This window comes from Numenius arquata, chromosome 21 (genome assembly GCF_964106895.1).
Source record: "Numenius arquata chromosome 21, bNumArq3.hap1.1, whole genome shotgun sequence".
Classification (NCBI taxonomy): Eukaryota; Metazoa; Chordata; class Aves; order Charadriiformes; family Scolopacidae; genus Numenius; species Numenius arquata.
Genome location: NC_133596.1, coordinates 4154922 through 4178180, shown reverse-complemented (window position 1 = coordinate 4178180; position 23259 = coordinate 4154922). Strand labels below are relative to the sequence as shown.

The 23259-nt window shown below is 58.1% G+C and overlaps 3 protein-coding genes across 3 annotated transcripts; 1 reads left to right on the top strand and 2 right to left on the bottom strand.

Annotated features, from left to right (window-relative positions):
• Positions 1-1857: 1857 nt before the first annotated feature.
• SFN (stratifin) lies at positions 1858-2598 on the top strand. Its single transcript, XM_074162186.1, has one exon. It carries the CDS (start codon positions 1858-1860, stop codon positions 2596-2598), a length of 741 nt encoding a protein of 246 aa, XP_074018287.1.
• Positions 2599-8257: 5659 nt separating this feature from the next.
• GPN2 (GPN-loop GTPase 2) lies at positions 8258-12706 on the bottom strand. Its single transcript, XM_074162182.1, has 5 exons — positions 12268-12706; positions 10601-10757; positions 10272-10432; positions 9474-9604; positions 8258-8967 (listed from the first exon to the last, which is right to left on the bottom strand). The coding sequence occupies exons 1-5, from the start codon at positions 12682-12684 to the stop codon at positions 8895-8897; spliced, it is 939 nt and encodes a 312-aa protein (XP_074018283.1). The 5' UTR covers positions 12685-12706; the 3' UTR covers positions 8258-8894.
• A 1833-nt stretch (positions 12707-14539) lies between these two features.
• Positions 14540-19925, bottom strand: GPATCH3 (G-patch domain containing 3). The gene is made up of 7 exons (XM_074162164.1): positions 19552-19925; positions 18310-18728; positions 16792-16966; positions 16365-16424; positions 15970-16091; positions 15653-15780; positions 14540-15061 (listed from the first exon to the last, which is right to left on the bottom strand). Exons 1-7 carry the CDS (start codon positions 19904-19906, stop codon positions 14842-14844), a joined length of 1479 nt encoding a protein of 492 aa, XP_074018265.1. The 5' UTR covers positions 19907-19925; the 3' UTR covers positions 14540-14841.
• Positions 19926-23259: the final 3334 nt, after the last annotated feature.

The window sequence follows — 23259 nt, the reverse complement described above, 5'->3', positions numbered from 1 at the left end:
ATGATCTTTAAGGTCCCTTCCAACTCTGACCATTCTATGATTCTATGCTGCCACTGTGTGTGAACCCCACAACGGGCAGGGGCACCCCAGCCCCACCACGCACCCAGGGGCTTGGCCAGAGAGGGGGCGAGCAGCCCCGAATCCCCCTTGCCAAGGTGGGGAGGTTGGGCAGGGTGGGGGGGTGGGGAGTGTCTTTTTCTGGGCTGCACTCGGTTGGAAAAAGCATCCACAGGGTTTTCCTCACGTCCACCATCCCCAGCATCCTCCATCGCCCCATCCCAGGGGATCCGAGCGAGGCCGGGGAGTGGGGGGGGGTGCTGATGGGGACAGGGGGCTGCCGGCTGGGGTGGCACCGAGGGCTGTTTGCCGGGATGAGTAAAGCAGCGAGTCACACCGATTAAAAAAAAAAAACCCAAAAACCCCCCAAAAACACCACCCCAACTACCACCAATCCCTTTTCTTTTTTGCCTTGGCCCCATGCCGCCGGGCGCCCGCCCCACCCTGCCCTTCCCGCACGGCTCCCGCACGGCAGATAGTGCCGGGAGTTGGCACCGGCTACCAGGCCAAGGCTTCGCCAGCCCGGCCAGCAGCCGCCGGCGTGTGGCAACAAGCTGGAGCAGGTCGAGAGTGAAACTGCAGCGCAACACGAAGCACAGATCCTAATCGGGCTTGGGGTGGTGGTGGTTGGGGGGGGTGGGGGGGCGGCGGCGCATTTCCACCAGCGAGTTCACGTCAAAAAAAAAAAAAAAAGAAAATTAAAAAAAGAAAAATTTAAAAAAGAAAAAAAAGAAAAAAACAACCACCATCCCCACCCCAAAGCTCTTCAATGAAGGGATAAGCCCCTGGTGAGATGCTGGGGTGGGGAAACGCAGCACTGGGCTGGAGGTGAGCGGTGGGAGCCCACCCCCCCCCCCCCCCCCCCCCCCCCCCCCCCCCCAAGTTCAGTGGGCCGGGGGGGGGGGGTTTCCCTGCCATTGGCCGGATCAGGCTGGCACCAATGGTGGATTCTCCGCTCTGGGAGGGGTTTTTTTTTTGGGGGGGTGGGGGGTGTCAGGACCGGTCCCACCACGCGGCGCTCAAAGGCACGGGGCGATGGCACCCCAGCTTTGGGGCGGTCCCTCCCGCGGCGCTGGGGCGAGTTGCTGAGCTTCTCTGCCTCGGTTTCCCCACCTGTGGGAATAAATACCTGCCCGTCAAGCCCTCGCAATTACCAGCGAAGTTAATCACCATATAAAAAAACGACAGTGATATGATTTCAGGGGAGTAGGGGGTGGGGGGAGGAAACCTCTTTTACGACCAGACACACCCCATGGCCCGTTTCTCCGAGGGGAGGGTGGGAAGAGCTGAATGCTGCCACATCCCTGTGTACCCCCACCCCCCCAAAATGATACCACCCCACCCCACACCCCCCCACACACCCCCCCAGCCAAGTGCTTTTAGCAGCAGGATGGGCGTCCTCTTGGTCCTGGGGTGGGTGTTGGCATTGGGGAGAAACCCCCCCCACCCCCCCCCTGCCCAGGGCATCCATGGGTGCTGCACCCACCACCGAGCCCTCCCTGGGGACCCATGGGGAGGGCAGGGCGTTGCCCCCCCCCCCCCAACTCGCCCCTTCCCCAGCCGCCCGCGGGTGATGAATCACGGCAATTTTCCTTTTAAGGCTGGGCTCGGTGGGGAGGAAGCAGAGGAGGAGGAGGAGGAGGAGGACACTCCTTCGGCCTCGTTGGCTCCTCCCGCTCTCGCTCGAGGCTCCGACGCTCAGCCAAAAACGAATCCCGGCGACGGGGCTCGGCAGAGGCTCCGACGGCTCCCGGCCCCGCTCCTCGCCCAAGCGTCTGCCCTGCGCCCTGCGTCCCAGCCATGGCAAGAAACCACCAAGTGCAGAAGGCCAAGCTGGCCGAGCAGGCTGAGCGCTACGAGGACATGGCGGACTTCATGAAGGCGGTGGTGGAACACGGGGACGAGCTGTCCAACGAGGAGCGCAACCTCCTCTCCGTCGCCTACAAGAACGTGGTGGGGTGCCAGCGCTCGGCGTGGAGGGTCATCTCCAGCATCGAGCACAAAACCGAAGAGGGGGACGACAAAGCGCAGCTGGTGAACGAGTATCGGGAGAAGGTGGAAAGGGAGCTCAATGGCGTCTGCAAGAACGTCCTGGCCTTGCTGGACAAGTATCTCATCAAGAAGGCGAGCGATCCCGAGAGCAAGGTCTTCTACCTGAAGATGAAGGGTGACTACTTCCGATACCTGGCCGAGGTGGCCACCGGGGACGACCGCAAGAAGACGATAGACAGCGCCCAGGAAGCCTACCAAGAGGCCATGGACATCAGCAAAAAGGAGATGCAGCCCACGAACCCCATCCGCCTGGGGCTGGCCCTCAACTTCTCCGTCTTCCACTACGAGATCGCCAACGCCCCCGAGCAGGCCATCTCCCTGGCCAAGACCACCTTCGACGAGGCCATGGGGGACCTGCACACGCTCAGCGAAGACTCCTACAAGGACAGCACCCTCATCATGCAGCTGCTCAGGGACAACCTCACGCTATGGACAGCCGAGTGCGCCGGAGAAGACGGCGGCGAGGCTGGCGAAGAGCCCAAGAACTGAACGGCCCCCGCGGAGCCGGGGACCGGCCCCCACCTGCCCTCCCCCCCCCCCCCCCGCCTCCAGTCCCTTCGGCATCTCTTCGTGGTTTAATTTTTGTTTTGGTCTTTTTTTTGTTGTCTTTTTCGGGGGGGGGGGGGGGGGGGGGGGGGGGGAAGGTGTCTTGGCTCCCCCATGGCTCACCCCCTCCCCCCCCCTCCCCTTCCAACCTGGATGCCAGGAGTAAGGGGTGGGGGGGGGCTGTGTGTGGTGGTTGCTGGGCGGCTTTGGCATATCCCCCCCCGCCTTCCCTCTCCCCCATCCTCTTCTCTGGGGAGGGGGAAAGGAGGGAGAGGGGGTTCCTCCATCCTGGAGGGCTGCCAGCCCCCCACTATTTAACATTTTTGAGGGGGGCGGGGAGGGCAGCGTGCCGGCTCCAAACCCCTTGTCCTGGAGGGCTGGAGCTGCGACGGGAGGAGGTGAGGGGTCGGGCTGGGGTGAGGGGGGTTCTGGGCAGCCCCCCCCCTCCATCCCAAGAAAAGCGGGGGGGCGGGAGGGGGGTGTCACGTATCTCCAAAGCCTCTGTGCGTCTCCAATAAACCGTCTCCTGCACGCCTGCCTCTGCTCTGCCTCGTCTCTCCCCCGCGCACATGTCTGGGCAGCTCCCACCGCCACCGGGCACCCTCTTTGCCTCCCCCCCCACCAGCCGGGGGTGGGGGGGACGGTCGGGTCCCCCGGGAGCTGCAGCAGCATCTCAGTTGCTCCTGATCCACCCCCCAGCCCCACGATGGGGTCTTGGGGTGCCCAACGAGCCCCTCGTCCCTCGGCATCTGCAAAACCGCAGCCCGTGGAAGGGCTCGTGGGGTGGGCTCTGCCTCTGTGGGGGCCAGGGTTTCGGCAGCCCCCCCATGGGACTGGCTGCTCTGTGGGGTGCGCCGAGGTCCCCAACCCCACAGTGGGGTGTCCCACCTCCTTGGTACAAAACCAAAAAGTGCCCCAAAACCCATCACCGAGGCCCTTGTGTGGCTCTTCTCTACATTCCAAACCTGGAATACATACAAACCGAGGAGGGGGGGGCTGGGGTGGGGGGCAAGTCTCCTAAACCAGCATCAGCAGCGATATGGGGACAGCCCTGGGGTGTCATCGGGGTGGGGACATCCCTGTCGAGGTCCAGACACGCCGGAGCAGGCGAAAGCTCAGCACTTCTGGCCCTGGCGCCCAGCCATGGCGAAGGGTGCAGCTCACGGAGCAGGGTCCCCCCCCCTCAACCCCGCACCCCACCAGCGCGAGTTTCGACATGAAAAATAATTACAATAAAATACAGTCATGGCACCCTGGGCTATGAGCTCATCAGATCCAGAGCAGCAGGGCTGGGCAGGAGCCGGCCTTTGATGGGAAACACCGGGATGCCGGGAGGAAATGCGCCGTGACTCAGGACGTGCCACCCCGGTTCAGCGGGGTCCCCAACTGGGGACGTGGGGGACATGCCAGCCCCGAGCCCCGGCATGGCCAAAATCCGGCTCCCGGGGTGCCAAGAGCTGCTACGTTTGGGGAAACTGAGGCACGGCTGGGGCAGCAAACCCCCCCCACCATTGCATGGTGGGTTTGTGGGGCAGCCGGTGCAAAGCTCAGGGGGTTGCAGGGACCAGCCTGGGATGTAACGAGGTTTGCAAGGGCTCTGCCGTGGGAAAGCGCTGGCTGCTGTGGGAGGTTGGGCTGCGTGAACCAGAACCTGTTTGCCCAGGACACGTCACCCGGAGCAGAGCCTGGTACAGAGCCCAGCCGAGGGGATTAACCCCTGCCAGCCCCCCCCCCCCCCAGCCCCTCACCCATCCCTCAGCCCCCTCCCCATGCCCATCATGGTATCTTGTAGAAGCAAAAGTGGGTGCTGCCTTGGCCCCACTGAGGACCGGGCCAGCGGCCCCGGCAGGTTGCAATTTGCTCGGCAGGTCCCGGCTGAGCTGGGGGGGGCCCCCGGCAATGTTGGGAAGCCCAGCCGGTTCCCCGGGGGGAGGCCAGCGAGGGGCCCCGACGCTTGGCCACCGCCTGGCCCCGAGCGCTCCCAGCCTGGGAACCAGCCCCAGACCTGTAATTAGCCAAACCGGGGCTGGCCGACGTGAAAAACAAGCCGAGGGCTCTCACTGGCCCTTGACCCGGCGGTTTGGGGACATAAGCAGCCCAGGCTGGTTAAACTGGGGGTGGGGATGAGGGGGGACCTGGAGGGGGGGGGGGTGACAGTACCCGTTTGTCCCTGCTGCTTCCTGGGGCCCATGGGTGGCGGGAGGACGATGGGGCTCCCGCCGGTCTCCCAGGAGTTAACCGATTTCAACAGCACCCAAAATTGCAGCGTGGCTGGGCCGTGTAGGAGGACGATGCTCCCCGGCCTCCCAGCCGGTCCAGCAGCTTTTTGGGGCTGGGAGGGAGGCCCCCGGGCCCCCACAACACCTCCTGTGGAGAGGGATGTGCTGCTGGGGAGCACGGGGTGTTCCCTGGGGTCCTCCCTGGCCCCCTGTTTCACGTAGGGTGGTGGGATCCAGATGGAGGGAAGACGTTGGGACAACCCCCCCCATCTTCATCCGTGGTCCGTGGCTGGGACACGCTGGAGGATGCTCTCAGCATCCCTGATGCCACGCAGGAGGGGCTGCACAGCAGAGCTCTCAAATATATGTGTTTTAGTGTCATTAACAAAGGGACGTGGGTGTCCCAGGGCCAGGGAGTGTCCCCCGTCCCAGAGTCACCATTCCAGCCAGGCGCCAGGAGCAGGGTCCCGGCTGCCCCCACCCTGGCTAGCAGCTGTGGGGTTAAGGCTGCTAAAATAGGTCTCTGTGGGCAAGTGGGGGCTGTTGCCCCTAGCCACGCTGCCTGCAAAAGGCTCTGCCCATCCCAAGTGGGGCTGGAGGGCTGTGGGACCCACAGCCGGGCTTTGTCCCTTGTCCCCAGCTCTCACAACCTCCCAGTGGGGCTTCGTGCCCGGGGCCAGGGCTGGCTGGCTCCTGGTTGCCTGGCAGGGCCAGCTGAGGATGAGCCACCACCAGCACCTCCCTCCCCGCTGCCGCGGCACCCAAGGGAGACAGGGCTCACTGGCTGTCACCAGGCAGGCACCTTGGGGTGCTGCCAGGCTTCTCCTGGGTGCCTCATCTTGGGGGGGGGGTCGTGTGGGGGTGTGTGTGTGTGTGTGTTATTTTTTTGGAGAGGTTTTTCATACCCCCACAGAAGGCACCACTTGATGGGGAAACTCGGAGCAGGAGCCCCATGATGAAGCCAGCAGCCCCCCCCACCCTCTCCTGGAAGGGTCACACGAGCTCCGTCCTCTGGATTTGGGTCCATCTTGTCTGTCCCACAGCCCTGGCGAGACCCAGGATGGGAACAAGTACTGACTAGGGGTTGGGGGCTACCAAAAAGCCCTGACTGGGGGCTGGAGGCTACTGAAAACTCACACCATTTCATCCCAGTACCCACACTTGCATGCACCTGGCTGACCTGGCCTGATGTTTTGGGCTATGGAGAGGCACCCCGCAGTTGCCATGGGGTAACCCAGCAAGCCACTGAGGTGCCACTTTGCTGGGTGGGATGTGAACCATGGCTCCGGCACGGTGGGCTGGCCACAAAGCAGGGGTTGGGGCTGGAATTGATGGAGGGGACACAGCAAACCCCGGCTCAGTGGCTGCCACCAAAGCCCAAACCCCTCCATCCCGGAAAAAACATGACCTGCCACGTTCACTCTGGCCCCAGGAGGTCCCACGCGTGGCCAGGGTGGGCTCAGCCTCTCCCGGCGCTGGGCTTGGAGGGGCCGGGGCAGGTAGGACCAGCTCGGCAGAAAGCCTATGTGTCGTCCCCCCCTTGTTCCTCCCCCCCCGGAGGGATGTGCCTCAATTGGGGTGACTAATCCTGGCCCTTCGCCCCGGGTTGATTGCTCAACGGGAGCGACAGGAGCCAGAGTGTCACCTCCCTCAGCCCCGGGAGCCTTGGCGAGGCCGTCCCCTCCCAACGTGGGGACATGTGGGTGCAGGAGCCGGCTGGATCTCGCACCCCGGGTTCCCGGTCATCCCTGCCCGTTGCAGAGCCATTTTCTGCTTCGTCCTGACCAGGAGCAGCAACCAGTATCGTCCCTGCTGAGCTGCAGGTCCCAGTTCAGCTCCTCCTTTCCAAATCTGGGATGAGAAGAGCTCCTTGGTGTGAAAATGCTGCACTTCTCAGGCTGCAGCTCTTTTAGCCCTCGGCATTTCTTGGCTCGGCCAGGGCAGAGGTTCCCCGAGCTTCAGAGGTCCCTATCACCTTCGATTTCCATCTTCTCAGCGCAGCAAGATACCGCCTGGGCATTAAAATAAAATAAAAGAAAAAAGCCAAACAGCCACAAAAGCTTTGACGGCTCCAGTTTGACCTGACAATACCCTCTTAAGCCACCAAATCGCACAAAGCCATGAAAAAAGCCACCATAAAATTCACATTTCTATGACCATCCCCATACGGGAAGGGCAGGGCTCAAAGCCGACCGGGACAAGCCCACGAGGCAAGGATGGAGTCTCGGCTCCGGTTACGGTTAGATCAGCTCCCAGACCTTCAGCCCCAGAGAGCACTGAAACGTGGCCGCGGGGTTTCAGCCAGGAATACCCAGGGAAGCCCTTGGATTCTCCGGAAAAGAACCCAGGCACTGCCAGCAGAGAGGAGTTTGACTTCTATATTTGAAACGTCACTGTAGCCTTTCATCAGGAACTGATCTGGTTAAAGCACAAGCGCGTGTGTGTGTGCACATGGAAGCGTGTGCCTTCTCCCCCCCTCCCCGAGCTCCTCCTTGTCTCCAAACTCTGGCCACAAAGCCAGGCCACCGTGAGATACAGGAAAATTTTGCTTTCATTCCCTGCCAGGCTGCGGTCCCTGCCAAGCAAGACCCCGCTCGCGTTTAGATTCACGGGGTGGGTGGTCTGCCACCGCTGCGCTGAGGGACAGAGCGGCCCGAGAGAACGAGCTGCCTTATTTTACGCCAGGTCTTGGGCAAGAGGCGATGCTGAGTCTGCACAGGGAGCTGGGAACCGGGATTCTCTCCCGCTCCCATCCTACGTGCGGCCGCTGGAGCCGCTGGAAGGCCCTCGGAGGGTGCTCGGTGCGGACGCCTCGTTTTTTATCGTCCACCTCGCTTTTCATCCCCCCGACCTTCCCCATTCATCACGCTGATGGTCCTGAGCTGTTGCAGGTGGTGGGGCTGCAGAGGAGGTGGCACCTGAGCTGCCGTCACCATCGGGAGCTGCAGTGGGACGGTGAGAGGGAATAACACGGGAAAGAAGCCCCAGGATTTGGGATCTGGAGAAAAACCAGAAAGGTGGACGAGGGCAAACAAGCTGCTGGGAAAAGCCCTACACGCAAACGACATGCTCCAACCTCCCACTGAGTCACACAGGGTCTTTCTTAATCAAAAAGCCTACAAAAGCCGAGCTTGCAGTTTGGGTGCTCGCTGGGTGCTCCCCAAACCGCCCGCGCTCGGCCCCCGGTAAGGACACACGAGGAGTGTGACCTGCTTTCCCGTCCCGCAGTCGCTGGGCCTCGCTCCCTCCAGCAAACGCCGTCTCTGTTCTCAGGTAGATCATAGAGGGACAGGACACGGCAAACGCGGAGCCTTTCCTGCAAAGCACACGACGCAGCAGCTCCGGTGACGTTCCCACCAGAGGCTTTTTAGCCCCGGGGCTTTGTAGCACTCTCGGTTTTATTTATTCAGGTTCAGCAAACACACAAGATGAAAGCGAGACGAAGGAGCGTTTTATTAAGAAAGAGTCCATCATTATTTTTTAAAAAAAAAAAAAAAAAAAGAAAAGAAAAAAAAAAGAAAAACAATCATGTTTCTGTTCTCCTCGAGAAAGATTGGAGGCTTCTCAGGCTGGATACTCCTCTGAGCACCAGGAGGCCCCCGCACGCTCCTCCCACGCAGTAAACCCAGAACTTTTGTCTCAGGTCTCACTGCAGATGAGACAGCTCGAACTCCTTTTTCTTTCTCTGGATCTATCTTGCTCATGATGGGGAGAAGGAGACTTGGCAAGAAGTCAGTCTCCTTTACCTTGCTTCTCTTCTCTCGCTACCCGTGTCCTTTACCCTTGTTCCTAAGGAAAGACCTGGCCTGTCTTGCTCTCAGCCATCGTCTTTCTGCAAAAACGCTGCTCTGTGCTGAAGGAAGAGGTCAAACCCTCACAGGGAGAGGGTCCAGCAGCCAGAGCTCTGCCTGGAAAGGCTTTCACTTGGTCTGAGTCACAGGACGCGGAGATCCCTTAAGCTCCCGGTAGGAAAAGGAGAGGTGTCAAAACCGAGAGCCGGCGGTGGAAGAGGTGGGTGTGTTACAGATCCATCACTTCGTCCTCCACGGCTTTCTCCTGAGATTGCACATACTTCTCCTGCACGGCAAGCGTGCTGATAACGCAGTAATTAAGGAAAACAAGGGGCTGGGCTCAAACACTCCCTTCTGCAAGGAGCTCTAAACGTTCTCAGCGAGGATCCAGCCCCACATTAGCCTGAAGGCTGGCAGGAAGATGGCAGCACTGGCAGCAGCACGGATCACCCGAGTTATTCCTGGCTCTGGCTGATCCCAGACTGGACAAGTACAGGAGAACCAATTGTATGGTTTGGACGAGGTGGAACAAACCAGTCCAAGTGAGTGTGAGAGCAAGGAAAGTCGTCAAAAGATTCTTCCCACATTCACAGTATCAATTAGCAACAAATGTGGTGGCTTTGGTGTGGACAACTGTCTGCTAAGGTCTGGGCTGAGCCCTTCTCCCCACATGGATATCACCAAACAGCATCAGATGATGTTAGTAACAACCCGGGCCCGCAAACTGCCCGCCTCACCTTCAGCCTCTCTTCCCTACGGAAGGAGGAATTTAAACTCAATATAACAGAGGATCGGCGGAGAAGGATACGAGGTGAAGTGGAAATCGGCTCCCACTGCTGCCGACATCAGAGCTTCCAGGCTCCTCTGCTCCTGGTCTCCGAAGGAATAGCCGTTGGCTTTGTCCACTGCCTGCATCACCTGCCGCATGCTCTCCTTATCCTGAAAGGGAGGGAGATGACACACAGGGAAATCCCGTCCTTCCCCGGAGGCAGGAGCTCACGCTGGGCTTTACTGTGGATTTTCTCCGAGGCTCTGGGCCACCCACGCAGCACCCAACGCCCCGAGGACGCTGCCGGCCTGCCTGAGCCCAGAGGGGCCACAGGACAAGCAGGGGCACCCGCCGAGGAGCCCGAATACACGATGGGCTGACACCCTCCACCCTCTCGCTCCCTTTCATCGCCTCTTGCCTCAGCCCATTTGCCTTTGTTGACACTTCTGCCAACTACCAGATTAACATTTTCAGCCCTTGCTCCCAAATGTATTCCTCCCGATCTTCTAATTATTTTTGTGCCCCTTAATTTAACAACGCTCTAGTTGATACTTTGCCCAGGTTTGAAATGCAGGCACAGAAGAGTTGAATGAAGGGGGAGTCTTAATTCCCCACCCCGGGACACAAGGCCCACATAGCCCCAAGCTCGTTAGCCTTTTCTTTTCCTTTGGCTGCCACAGATCATTTACAAGTCTGGGTGTCTTCCCTGTCTTCCTCCATCCCTGAGTCTCTTCACAGCTGAGGTTTTTCAGCCCTCATGGCTCTAAAAAGACGTAACCAGCTGCTACGTATCCAACACTCTTTGCTCTCCCTGCCCCGCTCCTCCTGCTGCATCACCTGGACGTTGAGCGGAACGAAGGACACCAGGCTGTAGTCTTCAATCACCTCCACCAGCTTCTCGTTGAGGCGGCGGTAATTTCTGAAGAAGGGGTCCGAAGCCAAATGGTCAACCAAGTAAGAGAGGTCCAGGACCTCTGTGTAATAATCCAGGTTGAAGGCTGTGGGGAAACACCAAGAAGCTCTGAAGGCAACTTGTAAATTGAAGAACCCAGTGAGATTTACACCAGCTCCCTGACCATCTCCTGGCAAGCCATCCCTGTACTCAAACAGCTAATTTCCACCTGATGCAGCCCAATTCCACGTCTTCCCCTCGCAAAGGCTCTTACCCAACTTGCCGTATTGCTCGATCAGGTCCATCTTGGAGAGGATGTTGACGTGGGGCAGTTCCACGTGCAGCATGGTGGAGAGCGAGGTGCAGAGAACAGAGATGAACTTGCCAGGGTCCGTGCAGTAGTGTGAATCCACCAGATGCACCGCAGCCAGCTGGACAGCAAAGGGACAAAGGGACAGCACAAGGTCAGAGCTGCGACAGGTCCATCCACTCGCTTTTGGGACAGTCTGAAAAGTGGCTGTAGGACAATCTGTTCGAACCTGGCTATAACCACACAGACACCCCCCCAAAGGGCAAGTTACCACCTACTTTCTAGCTCCTGCATCTAAAACATCCTCATATGTGAGAGCACTTACACAAAGAGAAGTATTTATCATCACATTCACAGCCATGGACCACCTGGGGGATCCAGGCCCCAGGATGCTGGTGCACAGAAAAGGCCGTGGGGAGACTTACAGGGGTGCTGAGCTCCACCAGACACTTAAACCTGCAACTGCTCCCCCTTTTCTCAGGATTTGTTTCTTTGCAGATGAAGTTCATCTGCAGTCTGTAGGTTTTTGTTTTTTTTTTCTTGAAGGTGGGAGCTGGGGTTAAACTCTCCTTCTGAACGACACGTCTCCAGATTCCCCACCTTCCCCACAGGAATGCTCCCGCACAGCGTATGCTCATGAGCAGTAACTGTAGCACACCAGGCTCGGCCGGGAGAGCCAATTACCACGTGGTTTGAAATAATAATTAATAATTAAATTAACGAGCAGTTTGACTCCCTGTGTTTTGTGCAGCTGTAACCCTGTGGTCCGAGACCTCTGTTAAGTTGCTGCCTGCAACGCAACGTTACTCAAAGTCAGAGTGTGGCTGAGTCACAGCGACGCTTCTGCAGCAAGAAAAAAAGCAAGTTTAAAGCTCACGGGCAGGTGTAAGCACTTGGGTGAGCAACAAAACAGCCGTGTAACCATCTTTTTTTAGTAACTACAGTTTCACCTGCCTTTATTTGAATAAAAAGAATTGTCACTGGGAATCTGCACATTGGAATTTTCAAGCAAATGAACCTGCCCTTCTCGCTCACACCATCCAGGGTTTGCACATTCATGGTTTGGCCCAAATGCAAAACGAATGCAACGTCAGCGAGTTCACTTGGTTACGGGACTCTTCTCACCTGCGCTTCCTCATTTGCATCTTCCATTGTGCAAGAAAGCACAGAGCACGTACTACAACGTGCAGGGCGATTCGGTCTGGCCGTGGGAGAGCAAGGCAGGGCCTGAGATGAGGCTTGAGTTTCTCACGCAGCACTGCAAAGGGTCCTCGCTCGCCCAGCACATGGATCTACCTCCCCGCTCGAAAACACAGCACCCGCTCGGATAAAACACACAAGGTCTATGGACAGGACCCTGGAGCACAGCGAGAGGAAGGAATCCATGTTTCTGCTCAGGATAATCCCACTGCACTAAATCCCCTGAACAAGCCACTCTTTTGCCAGTCCCTCCAAGAATAAAATGAGGCAAAATTCCCCTCCTTCCCCAATGAAGTCATTTGTGCCACAATAGAAAGCTCCGACCAAGTGGCATAAAGCTTCTGAGCCCCTTGCACAAGCACGTGGGGTGCCAGGCGCTGCTCCCTGGCACAGGGTCCATGATCACAGCTCCCTGAAGAGCCCAAACCTACCCTGAAATTCCACTTGGCCAACTGCGCGAAGACGTTCTTGAGGGCGTCGTGGTGGGTGTAGAGCTCCACCTGCCCTGGGCAGTCAAACAAGTAGTAGTGACCCCTGAACGCAGCCAGTTTCTCCTGCAGCCAGTCGAAGTTGGCCTCCAGGTATTCCATGCAGTAGATCAGTCCCCCGTTGGGCCCCAGCTTCAGGTTCTCCATCACGTCGGGCAGGGTGATGAGCTCAGCGATGTCCACAGCACACTGGTAGGGCATGGCCTCGTTGGCAGGGTCCAGGTTCACCACCGTCACCTTGCGCCCAATCCTGCCCATGAACTCCTGCATGCCATGGCAGTAGGTCGTCTTCCCGGAGCCCGGAGGCCCGATTACCACCTGGCCAAAGGCCAGCGAGCTCCCTTTGCTGCCCTCAGACATGTCGGCTCATTTCCTTCCCCTTCTGTTGATTGAGAAAGGAAAAGCTCCCGTTTACCATTTTATTTGCGTTTATACGAATGCGATGGGCTGGAATTCACACCCGGGGAGCGGGTGGAGAGGAAGGGAAAGCACCATTGTGCTGCCTCCTCTTCCTCCTTGCCCAGTGAGCCCCGTGTCAGGGCAGATGTGACCCTGTTACCCCCGAGCTGGTGCTGCCGTGGCTGGAAACGGGGGCAAACCCCCACCCAGACCCACAGGACGCAGGTCCCTACTCCTGCCTGTGTGTGGAGTGAGTTTCACCCTAGTTGGGTTCCTCCTGATGTGGCAGCACCAACACATTCCCTCCCTTGCCCCAGCACGTCCCCATGTCCTCCCCTCCATTTCTCCATATCCCCACATCCCTCTTCTCCTTTATGTCCCCTCTCCTCCCCATGTAACCCCATACCCACTTGTCACATATCCTCCCTTCTCCCCATGCCGGCCTATGTCCCCTCTCCCACCGGCTCCTTCCCCATATCCCTTCTCCCCACACATCCCACGTCTCCCGTGCTATGTCCCCTGTGCCTTCATGTTCTATATCCCCTCTTCCCCCATCTCCCCTCTTTGCCTGCATCTCCTTTTCTCCCCCACATCCCCCTTCCCCGCCATGTCCCCTCTTCTTCCCCATGTCCCTGTTTGCCTACATCCCCTCTTCTCCCCCTATCCCCCCTTGCTCCCCATATCCCCTCCCATGTCCCTTCTCCCCCACGACACCCTTTCCCCCCCACAGCCCCCCTTTGCCTGCACCCCCATAACCCCTCTTTTCACCCGTATCCCCTCATATCCCTTCTTCTTCTTCATGACACCCTGTTCCCCCATATCCCCCCCTTGGCCTGCACCCCCATATCCCCTCTTTCCCCCTCATATCCCGTCTTCTCCCCCATGACACCCTGCCCCCCTCCGCATCCCCCTTCCCCTCAGGCTTCCCTTTCCTCCATGTCCTCCCTTTTCCCCTACGATCCCCGTCTCCCCCTTCCCCCCAACATCCCCCGCTCCTTGCGCAGGTGCCTTCATCCCTCATCCCCTCCCTCCAGGCCCCGCTAGGCCTCTCCCCGGTTCCGTTAGGCCTCTCACCGCCAGCCGCCGCCGTTGGTGCCCCCGGCGTTGGGTCCGGGTCGCCGCGGGCCCCGAGCGCCGCGTTCCGGGTGAGGAACGGCCGCCTTCGCCACAGCGCCCCCTGGCGGCTCGGAGGAACGCACCGCTCCTTCCATCGCCGGGACTCGAACCCGGGACCCCAAACCCCGATTCCGGGGTCGCGGGTTCGAATCCCGGCGCCGGCCCTTGCCCCTCCAGAGCAACCCCACCCCCTGATCCATCTCCCAAAGAAGGCGAAATTATTCCCTAGATCCCCTCCCTGCCTTAAGGAAGGTGCACGGGGCCAAGCTGGAACCTCCCAGCAGAACATTCACCAGTTCACATTCAACCCTCCAGTACTGGGTCACTGGGACAAAGGCTCTGTCCCCTCAAAAAAAAAAAAAAAAAAAAAAAAAAAGAGTGCCTACGTCAGGAAAACGGAGCAGAGCACGTCGGAGAAGCCGTGGAAGGAAGCAACCCGCTACACCCGACCGCAGGGAAAACGCCTCCCCGCAGAATTCCTCCGGAGGCCTGCCAGGATTGAGTCGTTTCATCCCGACGAGTTTCTCCCAGGAGCGTGGGATCGTCACGCCCAAGCGAGGGCGAAGCTGCGGGCCAGCAGCGAGCTTTCTGCGGGGACAGTTACCCCTGCCACAGCCGGCCCTGTCTATACTTGTCCTTCCCCTGGCTCTCAGGCAGCCATAAAGTACAAGTTGGGATTTTTTATTTATTTTTTTTTTTTAAGGCTGACCCAGCACACCGGCTTGGTTGATTCAGGCAGTTGTACGGGCTTTAAACAACCAGTGGGGAAACGCAACACCCTTCCCTCTCCCCACTGAACAAAACAGGACCAGAAAGTTTGAATGGTTCAATTCGGGTAAAAAAACCAACCAAAAACCAAAAACTCAGTGGCAATTTTTGTTACAAGTCTCTATTTCTTCCAAAAATAAATATATGAACACCCCCGCTCCACACTCGAGACCAGGAGCCAGCCTGTGCTCGACGGGAGCAGAACCGGTACAAAGGGTGGGTGACAGTCCCTGCTCAGCGTGACTGGGCCCTGGCACTCTCCAGAGCCCCCTGTGACCCCCGGACGAACGTCATGTCCTGCCTGTACTTCATGGCAGTGGGTGGCTGGCGCCTGAGCAGATGGTCACCGCTGTCTTTTGGGTCAGGGTCATCGTAGACGGTGGAGATGAGGATGGGAGAGTCCCGCCGGGGCTTCTTCACCTTGTTGAAAGTTGGCAGTTTCTCCCCGTGGTACCTAGAGGGACACGGGAAACGTTTGGTCAAACATTGCGGTAGCAGTGGGACATCCCAGCTCGTTTCCTTCATGAGGAAAAGTGGACGGATACAGAACAATAAGGATTCTTGTCCTATTCCTGGCTGTGAGATTGCTCCAGAAGAAGAGCCAGCCCTCACAGGGAAATACAGCACCGCACAAAGCCCCCAGAAACCCCCCAGAGAAGGTAGGGGTGAGGTGCACAGCCACAGCTCAGCTCACTTGGGCTTTCCCCACCAGAATACTGTAGCAGAGGTGACCTTCAATCCTCAAGCACAGCTCTTCCTCTGTGTTTGTGTGTTGCATGAACCTTCATATGGTCCCAGTCCCACTCTAATGCCACAAGCTCCTCCAAGGAGCACCAGATCGTCAGGAAGAGCAACGGATCTGGCTCTGGAGCGCTGTGAGAGGCCCTGCCACTGGCTGTGTGCAGAGAAAGGCAGATCCCTGGGACAGACTTCCAGTTCTAGTTCACAACCTGCTCCTTGTGTGGCCAGTTAGCTGCTGCGTCAGCCCAGAGAGCCTGGGCAGAGGCCCTGAACACAGGCTGGCAAGGCAGGGTTGGGTACTTACCCCAGCCCCCTCTTGCATCTGGGGTTCTGACCCTCGTTGTCCAAAGCTTCGGCCATTCCAGAGTTGCTGCTGCCCAGCCCCAGCCCCTCCGTCCAGCCCTGCCGCTCCAGCACCTTCCTGCCAAAGCCCTGGGAGAGGGGAAAAAAAAAAGGTCACAGAGTTGCTGGACAAAGCCCATCCTCATCTTCCCCAAACCCTCTTACCCTCTCCTCACATCCAAGACCTCTCCCTCCCCCCAACCCGCAGCCTCTCAGCATCCCCACCACAGCCCTTCCTGTCCTGCCCCATCCCCTCCCGAGCACGTACCCAGAGCTCACCTTGGTGTATCTCTCGAAGGTGCCAATCTGTTGCCCTGAAACAGATCCATCCTCCAATCCGTCCCGGAGTCGCTGTTCCAGCCACATCTGGACCGAGTCCCGAGCATCCTTATCACCTCCATCTAGGGAGACAGCAGCAAGAGTCAGAGCAGCACAGCTCAGGAAACTGCTCGCTGCCATCATTTCCCCCAAAGCACCACGCAACAAGGAGGCAGAACCTGTTCTTTTTGGCAACTCTCTCTGCCAGACAAGAAAAACGTCGTTTAAAGTACACTGACGTCTCAGATGCTTTCAAAGGATGAGAGAGCTAAAGAGTTCCCCATCTGCAGAAATTCTGCAGGGTCAGAATTTCCCAACCTCCCCAGTTTCCTGGAGGGGGTTTCAGCTCAAGATACCTTTGTCATAGTAGATGCTCATGTCCACATCCCAGTCATCCGCAGTCTGCTCATCGAAGTCTGCCAAGAGAAGGAAAGCACCAGTTTTGGTGATGGTTGTGGAAGTCTGACACACAAGAGCTGTTTGCAGGTGGCCCAGTTCCCTGTTTTCTCTAATAAAATGGGAAGGAAACGGTATTAAAGACTCTGCAAACCACAGCGCTTACACAACAGGCCGCCAGCAGGACCACCAGGGTCTCTGGCATCTGGATTGAACCACTGCAGGTTTTGTGATCAAGGGAAGGTTTAAAAAAGCGATGGCAAGATGCCTGCATCTGTAGCTGATCTGGAATGCTCATACGGGGTTATACCCGATTTACCTGCAAGGCTGGGCCCCCCAGCTCGTGGTGGTTAGTTTGTGGCTCAGGGACACAAACGTCAACGTTACCTCCATTCTGCTCCTGCCAGTACTGAGCGTCCGTGTAGAAGACAAGGCCAGAGCCGCCTTTCTCCCACTTCAGCTCAATCTCCTCTTCAAAGAGCCGCTCCTCCACACGGTCCTGCTTGGTCACATCCTCGTGCAGAGCCTCGTGGCGCTCCCACTCCTCGCAGGTATCATTGTCCTGCAAAGGAGCCAGTGAAAGGTGGGTGACACCAAGCGGGCACGGCCTCCTCCCCGTTTCCCTGACCCTCACGGCCCATCGCAACACCTTCCCTGCGAAACAGCTTTGTCGACAGGGCTCGTCTCAGCCTGCTGTTTTCAGGCACTAACACGACCGGCACCGATGACCTCATTCCCCTGACTAACGCCATCTCCAGAGTCAGCAGACAGAAGTGGTGAAAAAAAAATAATAAAAAAATACCACATCACACCCACTTCACGGCATGCTTTCAGCGGCGTACCCCATCTGGAACGCAAAGATGCCCATTTAAGGAGCAGGTGTGTTGTACGTAAAGTCAGCACTAGCAACAAATTAATTCCACTGGAGTTGATCCCTAAAGAGATTGTGGCGGTTCCACTGAAGCAGTTTGCTGGCACAGACACAGATCAGGCTGACAGCTTTACTGCTGCCTGCCCGGTTCTGGGCAGCGCCCTCCAAGGAAGACATTAACCGACTAAGGAACAGCCAAAAGATCCAGGAAACAGCCTGTGAGAAACGGCTAGAGGAGTCTGTTTAGTCTGGAGAAGAAAAGACTGAATAAAAAGTTTGTCAAGGAGGGAACAAAGCCTTCTCTGTGTCCGCTGTTGCTAGGAGAACCTAATGGGATAAAATTGCAGCAAAGATTTGGCATCTAAGTTCATTCTGGTAGAGCAAAGAACGGGAATGGCTTGCCTCGGGACTGTGCTGCCTCTGTAATGACAGAGGATGGTGAGAACAGGCTAGACAGGCGTCTGTCAGGTGGAGGGAGCAAGATAGTCTCCAGAGAGCCTGTCCAGCCCAGTTTTCTAGAAGTCTTTGTCACGAAAGCCATTTTTCTCAGAATGACTAACTTCAATCGCAGGAGCATTCAAGGTCAACCATTCGTAGAGCTCTGCCTGTCATTTCCAGCATACAAACTGCTCCCCAGTCTCCGGTCGCCTCATTTACAAGCAACATCAGAGCCAGGCTGATCTGCCGTGCAGCAGGGCAGAGATCTGCTCCCACAGCACCACTCTCTGCCTGGGCTCAGTCCTCTGGACCAAATCCTTTGGGCTTGACCCCAACCAAATCCTTTGTGCTTGACCCCCTACAACCAGCTTGATTTAGACCAGCAGTTTTGGAGGCATTAATGCCCACGCTCTTCATGCGCCAAGAGGCTCAGTGCACAAAGGCATTATCAACCATATTTTAACACCAATTTTGGACAAGCAATTAATGCAATACAATTAAAAGATTAAAAATAAGCTCTAAGAGAATTATATCGGCTCTCCCAGCTTTGCAGCTACAATAGCTAAGCTTGGATGGTGCTAGAAAAATCCACTTACATCATCCGAGTGCGACTCCTCTGCCTCCTTCTCCTGCCCCTCCTCATCTTCCTCAGCGCTGGCTGGGTGAGTCACCTCAGATGTTGCCACAGGCCCCTCTTCCTCTGTGATCTCATCCCCCGTAGCAGTGTAAACTCTTTCTTCTTCTATAACTGTCTCAGTGTCCTGGTATTCAAAAGGCACATTCCCATACCTACGGGATGAGCCTGTCTTTGGAAAATCCAGCTGCAATTTCTTGATAATCCGGGGAGGCAGCCTGCAGGCCCGGATCAGCTCCAGAAAAACTTTCAGGGGGGTGCCCACGTTCCCGTAAGGCATGAAGGAAGGGGGGTTGAACTCAGGCAGCCGCTTCAAGTCTGATTCCGTGACAGATTCGCCTGCAGCTGTCTTGTCCTCGCTGCAGGGAAACGTCTCCGTGCCTGGAGGAAAGAAGGAATAGTTTTGTAGGTGAACACACACTCAAAGAGAGAAGGGTAAATCAGGGTCCTCCCAGGCAGGAGGGGGATGAGCAGGCCCCAGACCCATTCTTACAGAACCACAGTATGGTTTGGGTTGGAAGGGACCTTTGAAGGACATGTAGTCCAAACTCCTACTATGAGGAGGGACATCTGCAATTAGACCTGGTTGCTCAGAGCCCGTCCAACCTGACCCTGAACGTTTCCAGGGATGGGGCACTAACCACCTCTCTGGGTAACCTGGGCCAGTGTCTCACTGCCCTCACAGTAAAAAAATTCTTCCTTATATCTACTCTAAATCTTTCTTCTTTTAGTTTAAAACCATTACCCTTTGCCCTATCGCTACAGGCCTTACTAAAAAGTCCCTCCCCATCTCTTCTGGAGCCCCTTTAGGGACTGAAAGGGGCTCTAAGGTCTCCCCGAAGCCTTCTCTTCTCCAGGCTGAACCCCCCCAACTCTCTCAGCCTGTCCTCACAGCAGAGGGGCTCCAGCCCCCCCAGCATCTCCGTGGCCTCCTCTGGCCCCGCTCCAACACGTCCATGTCCTTCTGATGTTGGTGGCCTCTCAGCTGAAGGCAGCCACTACAAGGGGGTCTCACCAGAACAGAGTAGAGGGGCATGGAATTAAGGCATTAAGTAAATTCCGTGAGAGGATTTAACCACCCGGTGCCCTCAGGTTGCCTGCTGGGACCCGCAGGACCGGGATCCGGTACCCAACGCGTCCTCCGAACCCTTCCAGGCCCATGAGGGGAGGCCGGGCCTGGACCCCCCCCGGTACCCGCTCATACCTGTCCCGGCGCTGAGGCGAACTCTGCGGATGAAGCAGCGGCCGGGCAGCGAGGCGCCCCCGGGTCCGACCCAGCGTTTGCCCGAGTACATGCGGACGAAGCGGCGAGCGCGGCCGGGCTTCACGGCCACCAGGCAGGAACAAGTGCGCGGCGCCGCGGCCTCCTCGCCACCCCCCGCCGGCGGGCGCTCGGGGCGGTGGCGGTAGTGGAAGCAGAGGAAGCCGCCGCCTTCTAGGAACTGGCTGAAGTAGGCGCGGAGCTGCGCGGAGCGCAGGACGGCCGGGATGCCGCTCACCAGGCAGTAACGAGCGGGGGCGACGCCGCCATTATCGACGCTACAGCTGGGCGCCGCCATCTTGCCTCAGCGGGGCGCCGCGTCACAGGCAGCGCGGGCGCGCCTTGATGACGTCAGCTCCCGACGCGCGGAGTGGGCGCCGCCTGGTGGCGGGGGAGCGCGCTGCGGGCGGGCCGGGCGCACGAGGGGACGGAGGTGGCCAGGCCCCAGGGGGTCACAGGCTCTGGGGAAGGCCAAGCCTCGGGCCGGGGGGTCATAGGCCTTGACAATGGTAGGAGGTGGCCAGGCCCCAATGGAGGTGACAGGCCCTGAGGGTGGCCAGTCCTCAGTGGAGGTGACAGGCCCTGGAGGTGGCCAGGCCCAATAGAGGTCACAAGTCTTGGGAGTGGCCAGGCCCCAATGGAGGTGACAGGCCCTAGAGGTGGCCGGGTCCCAGTGGAGGTGACAGGCCCTGAGGGTGGCCAGGCCTCAATGGAGGTGACAGGTCTTGGGAGTGGCCAGGCCAGGAGGTGGCCAGGCCCAATAGAGGTGACAGGCCCTGGAGGCGGCCAGGCCCCAATGGAGCAAACAGGCCCTGGAAGTGCCCAGGTCCCAGTGGAGGTGACAGACCCTGGGGGTGGCCAGGCCCCAATGGAGCAAACAGGCCCTGGAAGTGCCCAGGTCCCAGTGGAGGTGACAGACCCTGGGGGTGGCCAGGCCCCAATGGAGGTGACAGGTCTTGGGAGTGGCCAGGCCAGGAGGTGGCCAGGCCCAATGGAGGTAACAAGCCCTGGAGGTGGCCAGGCACTGATGGAGATCACGGTTCTTGGGAGTGGCCAGGTCCCAGTGGAGGTGACAGGCCCTGGAGGTGGCCAGACCCAATAGAGGTAACAAGCCTTGGGGACAGCCAGGCCCCAGGGTGTGTCACAGGCCCTGGAGGAGTCTCAGGGCACTGTGGGTGTCCAGGGCCCCCCCTGTGCTGTTCAGTGCTGCCCTGTGTGAGGTGTCCTGGCCTTGCCCTCGTGGTAAAGTCCCAGCGCTGTGTCCCCCACTGTGGAGGGGTGGCCCTGCGGTGACAGACCCGCCTCATGGGCAGCGCCACAGGTGGGTGCCATGTCGGACAGGGGAGCCCCACAGTGTCCCCAGGGGCTGGTGGGACTGGGGGCAGGATGGAGACAGGGGGTAACTGGCAGCGGGGCTGTTTGGCACCCCGTGTGCCATGACTCAGGCGTGCGTCACCACGCTGCGTGGCTCGGGGCTGCCCGTGGCTGGCGTGGGCCTGTGGAGATCATCCCATGACTCAACGCGCTCCCTCCCCGTGGAAAATGGCTGTCACAGGGCTGAGATCACCTTGGACGCCGCCTGTCGCCATTCGGCAGCTCCGGTGAGAGGCGGAGGGACAGACTGACAAAGCAGTCCTTGCTCCCGCCGCGCTGCTGGCTAAAATTTGAGGCGTTTCCCTGGGTAGAAGGGTGACGGGGCACAGGGAGGCTTTGTGTGGCTTTACCCGACACCTCGGCTGGGTCGGGCACGGCAAATGGGACGCTGTTGTTGCCTGTCAGTGGCTTTGTGCATGTCCAGGTGAGTCAGAGCACCCACCTCTGACATTGCCCTGGGGCGAGGCTCAGCGCCCGGAGGAAGGCACCAGGAGGGGCTGCGATCCCGCTGCCTCTGGAAATTTCTATCTGCTGGACGCACCCGGGGGGGGTTGTGCCGTGGGGCTGTTCATCAGACACCTCCAACATCCCAATGCTCCCTCCCCACGGTGGGGCAGACGGATTTTTATGGAAAGCCCCTTTTCCTTCGAGCATCCTTCCCACCCTGGGCCTGCAGCTGGTTTTTCTAACCCCCCCCCGAGTTACCACCACCTCTAAAAAGCCACCACAACGTTTCAAAATGTAAAACAGTTTATTAAAAAAATAACTTACTGCATCTTATATACAAACTGCAAGAACATTCCCTTATAAAATACTGACATTTAACTTGTGGCAGAAGCTGTGGGCAGGAGGAGCAAGCTTTCCAGGCTGTCACTCGAGGGAGGGATGTTTGATTCTACCACTAAACCCCTCGTTTCTGCAGCGTTCACAGCTCAGGGGTTTCAATTATCCTAATGCAAATGAGATAAGCCCCCAGCCCGAGGTGATGTGCAAGAGGTTTAGGGGCTCTGAGGGGCTCTGCCCTGTGAGCAGTTCTGTTGTTGTATTTCATGGAATTACAGAGAAAAGACACAATCTGAGGAAAGGTAGGAGGGATGAATCTGCACACCCCCTGTAAGATTTCATACTCTGGCTTTTTCCCCACTTGGTGCCTGAGGAAGATCCTTCATCAATATTTCTAGAGATTTCAAGCACAATAGAACAAAGCAAGACTTCACCCGGAGCTAATTCCATAACGTTGGCATCGGGAGAGCGATCCCACTGAAGACGCGCTACTCGCCGTGCCCAAAACACCGTGGAATCAAGCTGTTAGCTGAGGACAAACCTTGTCTCTTGGAGTTAACAGCAAAATGCACATTGATTTAAATGGGACCAAGGATTCATTGAGTAAAACCCAGGACCAGGATCTAACCTGACCTGCTCTGGGGCCTGGTTGCAGATGACTGAGCCACTCTGGCTGTGAACGGGAAAAGAAATCCCTCACCCACACACTCCTGAAACGGAGACCGGCACAGGAGGAGCAGGAGCTGCTGTAAACATCTGCTGAACCGGAGCCCTTTCTCTTGGCTGAATCGTGCAGTTCCCTGCGGAGTCCAGGACATCTGTCTGGCTAAATCCCCGCTCCCAGATTTGCTCTGCCGCCCGGCAAAGCGTGGGGAGCACCCACGGGGCTGGTGGCACAGCGCGGCTGCTCAGCAGGCCACGCGTGCCGCCGGAGCCAGCTGCCTGCCGGTTATCTCATACAGCATTTCCGCGATGAGCTCCATGATGTCTGCGTCGCCGATGATGGGTCGGAAGAAGAGATCCGTGATGAGGGTGGGAGGGATCGATTTTAAGGTGGAGGAGATCAGCAAAATGCAGGCAAAGCGGCCCTGGTCTTCAGGGTGCAGAGGCTGCAGGACCTCCTGAAGCGCTCTCTGGGCTTCCCGCTGGAGGCTCTCGATGTACAGGGAGGCTCTCAGCCCGGGGACGTCTGCCGAGGGAGAGGAGGAAAAGGCGTCAATGAGAGAGGCTGGAAAACAGCCCCAGGTTTCTCCCATTCCCATCCTTCCCCTTCCCCATTTCTCAGAAGGGATCTCTGAGGCCATGCTAACGAGATACACGCAGCACTACCGAGATGTAGTTATTCCAGGGCTGCCATTTGGGGGAGGAATACTAGTTAACTGGGCAAACAAATCCTTTACAAAGTAAATCCTGGGATTCTTTATTGTCTGCAGGGCAGGCAAAGGTCTCTGGCTTTTACCACTATGTTTTACATCCCTCGTCCCCTCTTCCTGG

Coding starts and splice junctions, on each gene's coding strand:
- SFN (XM_074162186.1), top strand. CDS start 1,858: ATGGCAAGAAACCACCAAGTGCAGAAGGCCAAGCTGGCCGAGCAGGCT.
- GPN2 (XM_074162182.1), bottom strand. CDS start 12,684: ATGTCTGAGGGCAGCAAAGGGAGCTCGCTGGCCTTTGGCCAGGTGGTA. Junction 10,433..10,600: donor CGAGCAATACGGCAAGTTGG/GTAAGAGCCTTT, acceptor GTTTCCCCACAG/CCTTCAACCTGGATTATTAC. Junction 9,605..10,271: donor TCGTTCCGCTCAACGTCCAG/GTGATGCAGCAG, acceptor CCTCCCTTTCAG/GATAAGGAGAGCATGCGGCA.
- GPATCH3 (XM_074162164.1), bottom strand. CDS start 19,906: ATGGCGGCGCCCAGCTGTAGCGTCGATAATGGCGGCGTCGCCCCCGCT. Junction 16,425..16,791: donor CTGGCAGGAGCAGAATGGAG/GTAACGTTGACG, acceptor TTCTCTTGGCAG/ACTTCGATGAGCAGACTGCG. Junction 15,062..15,652: donor AGATGCAAGAGGGGGCTGGG/GTAAGTACCCAA, acceptor GTGTCCCTCTAG/GTACCACGGGGAGAAACTGC.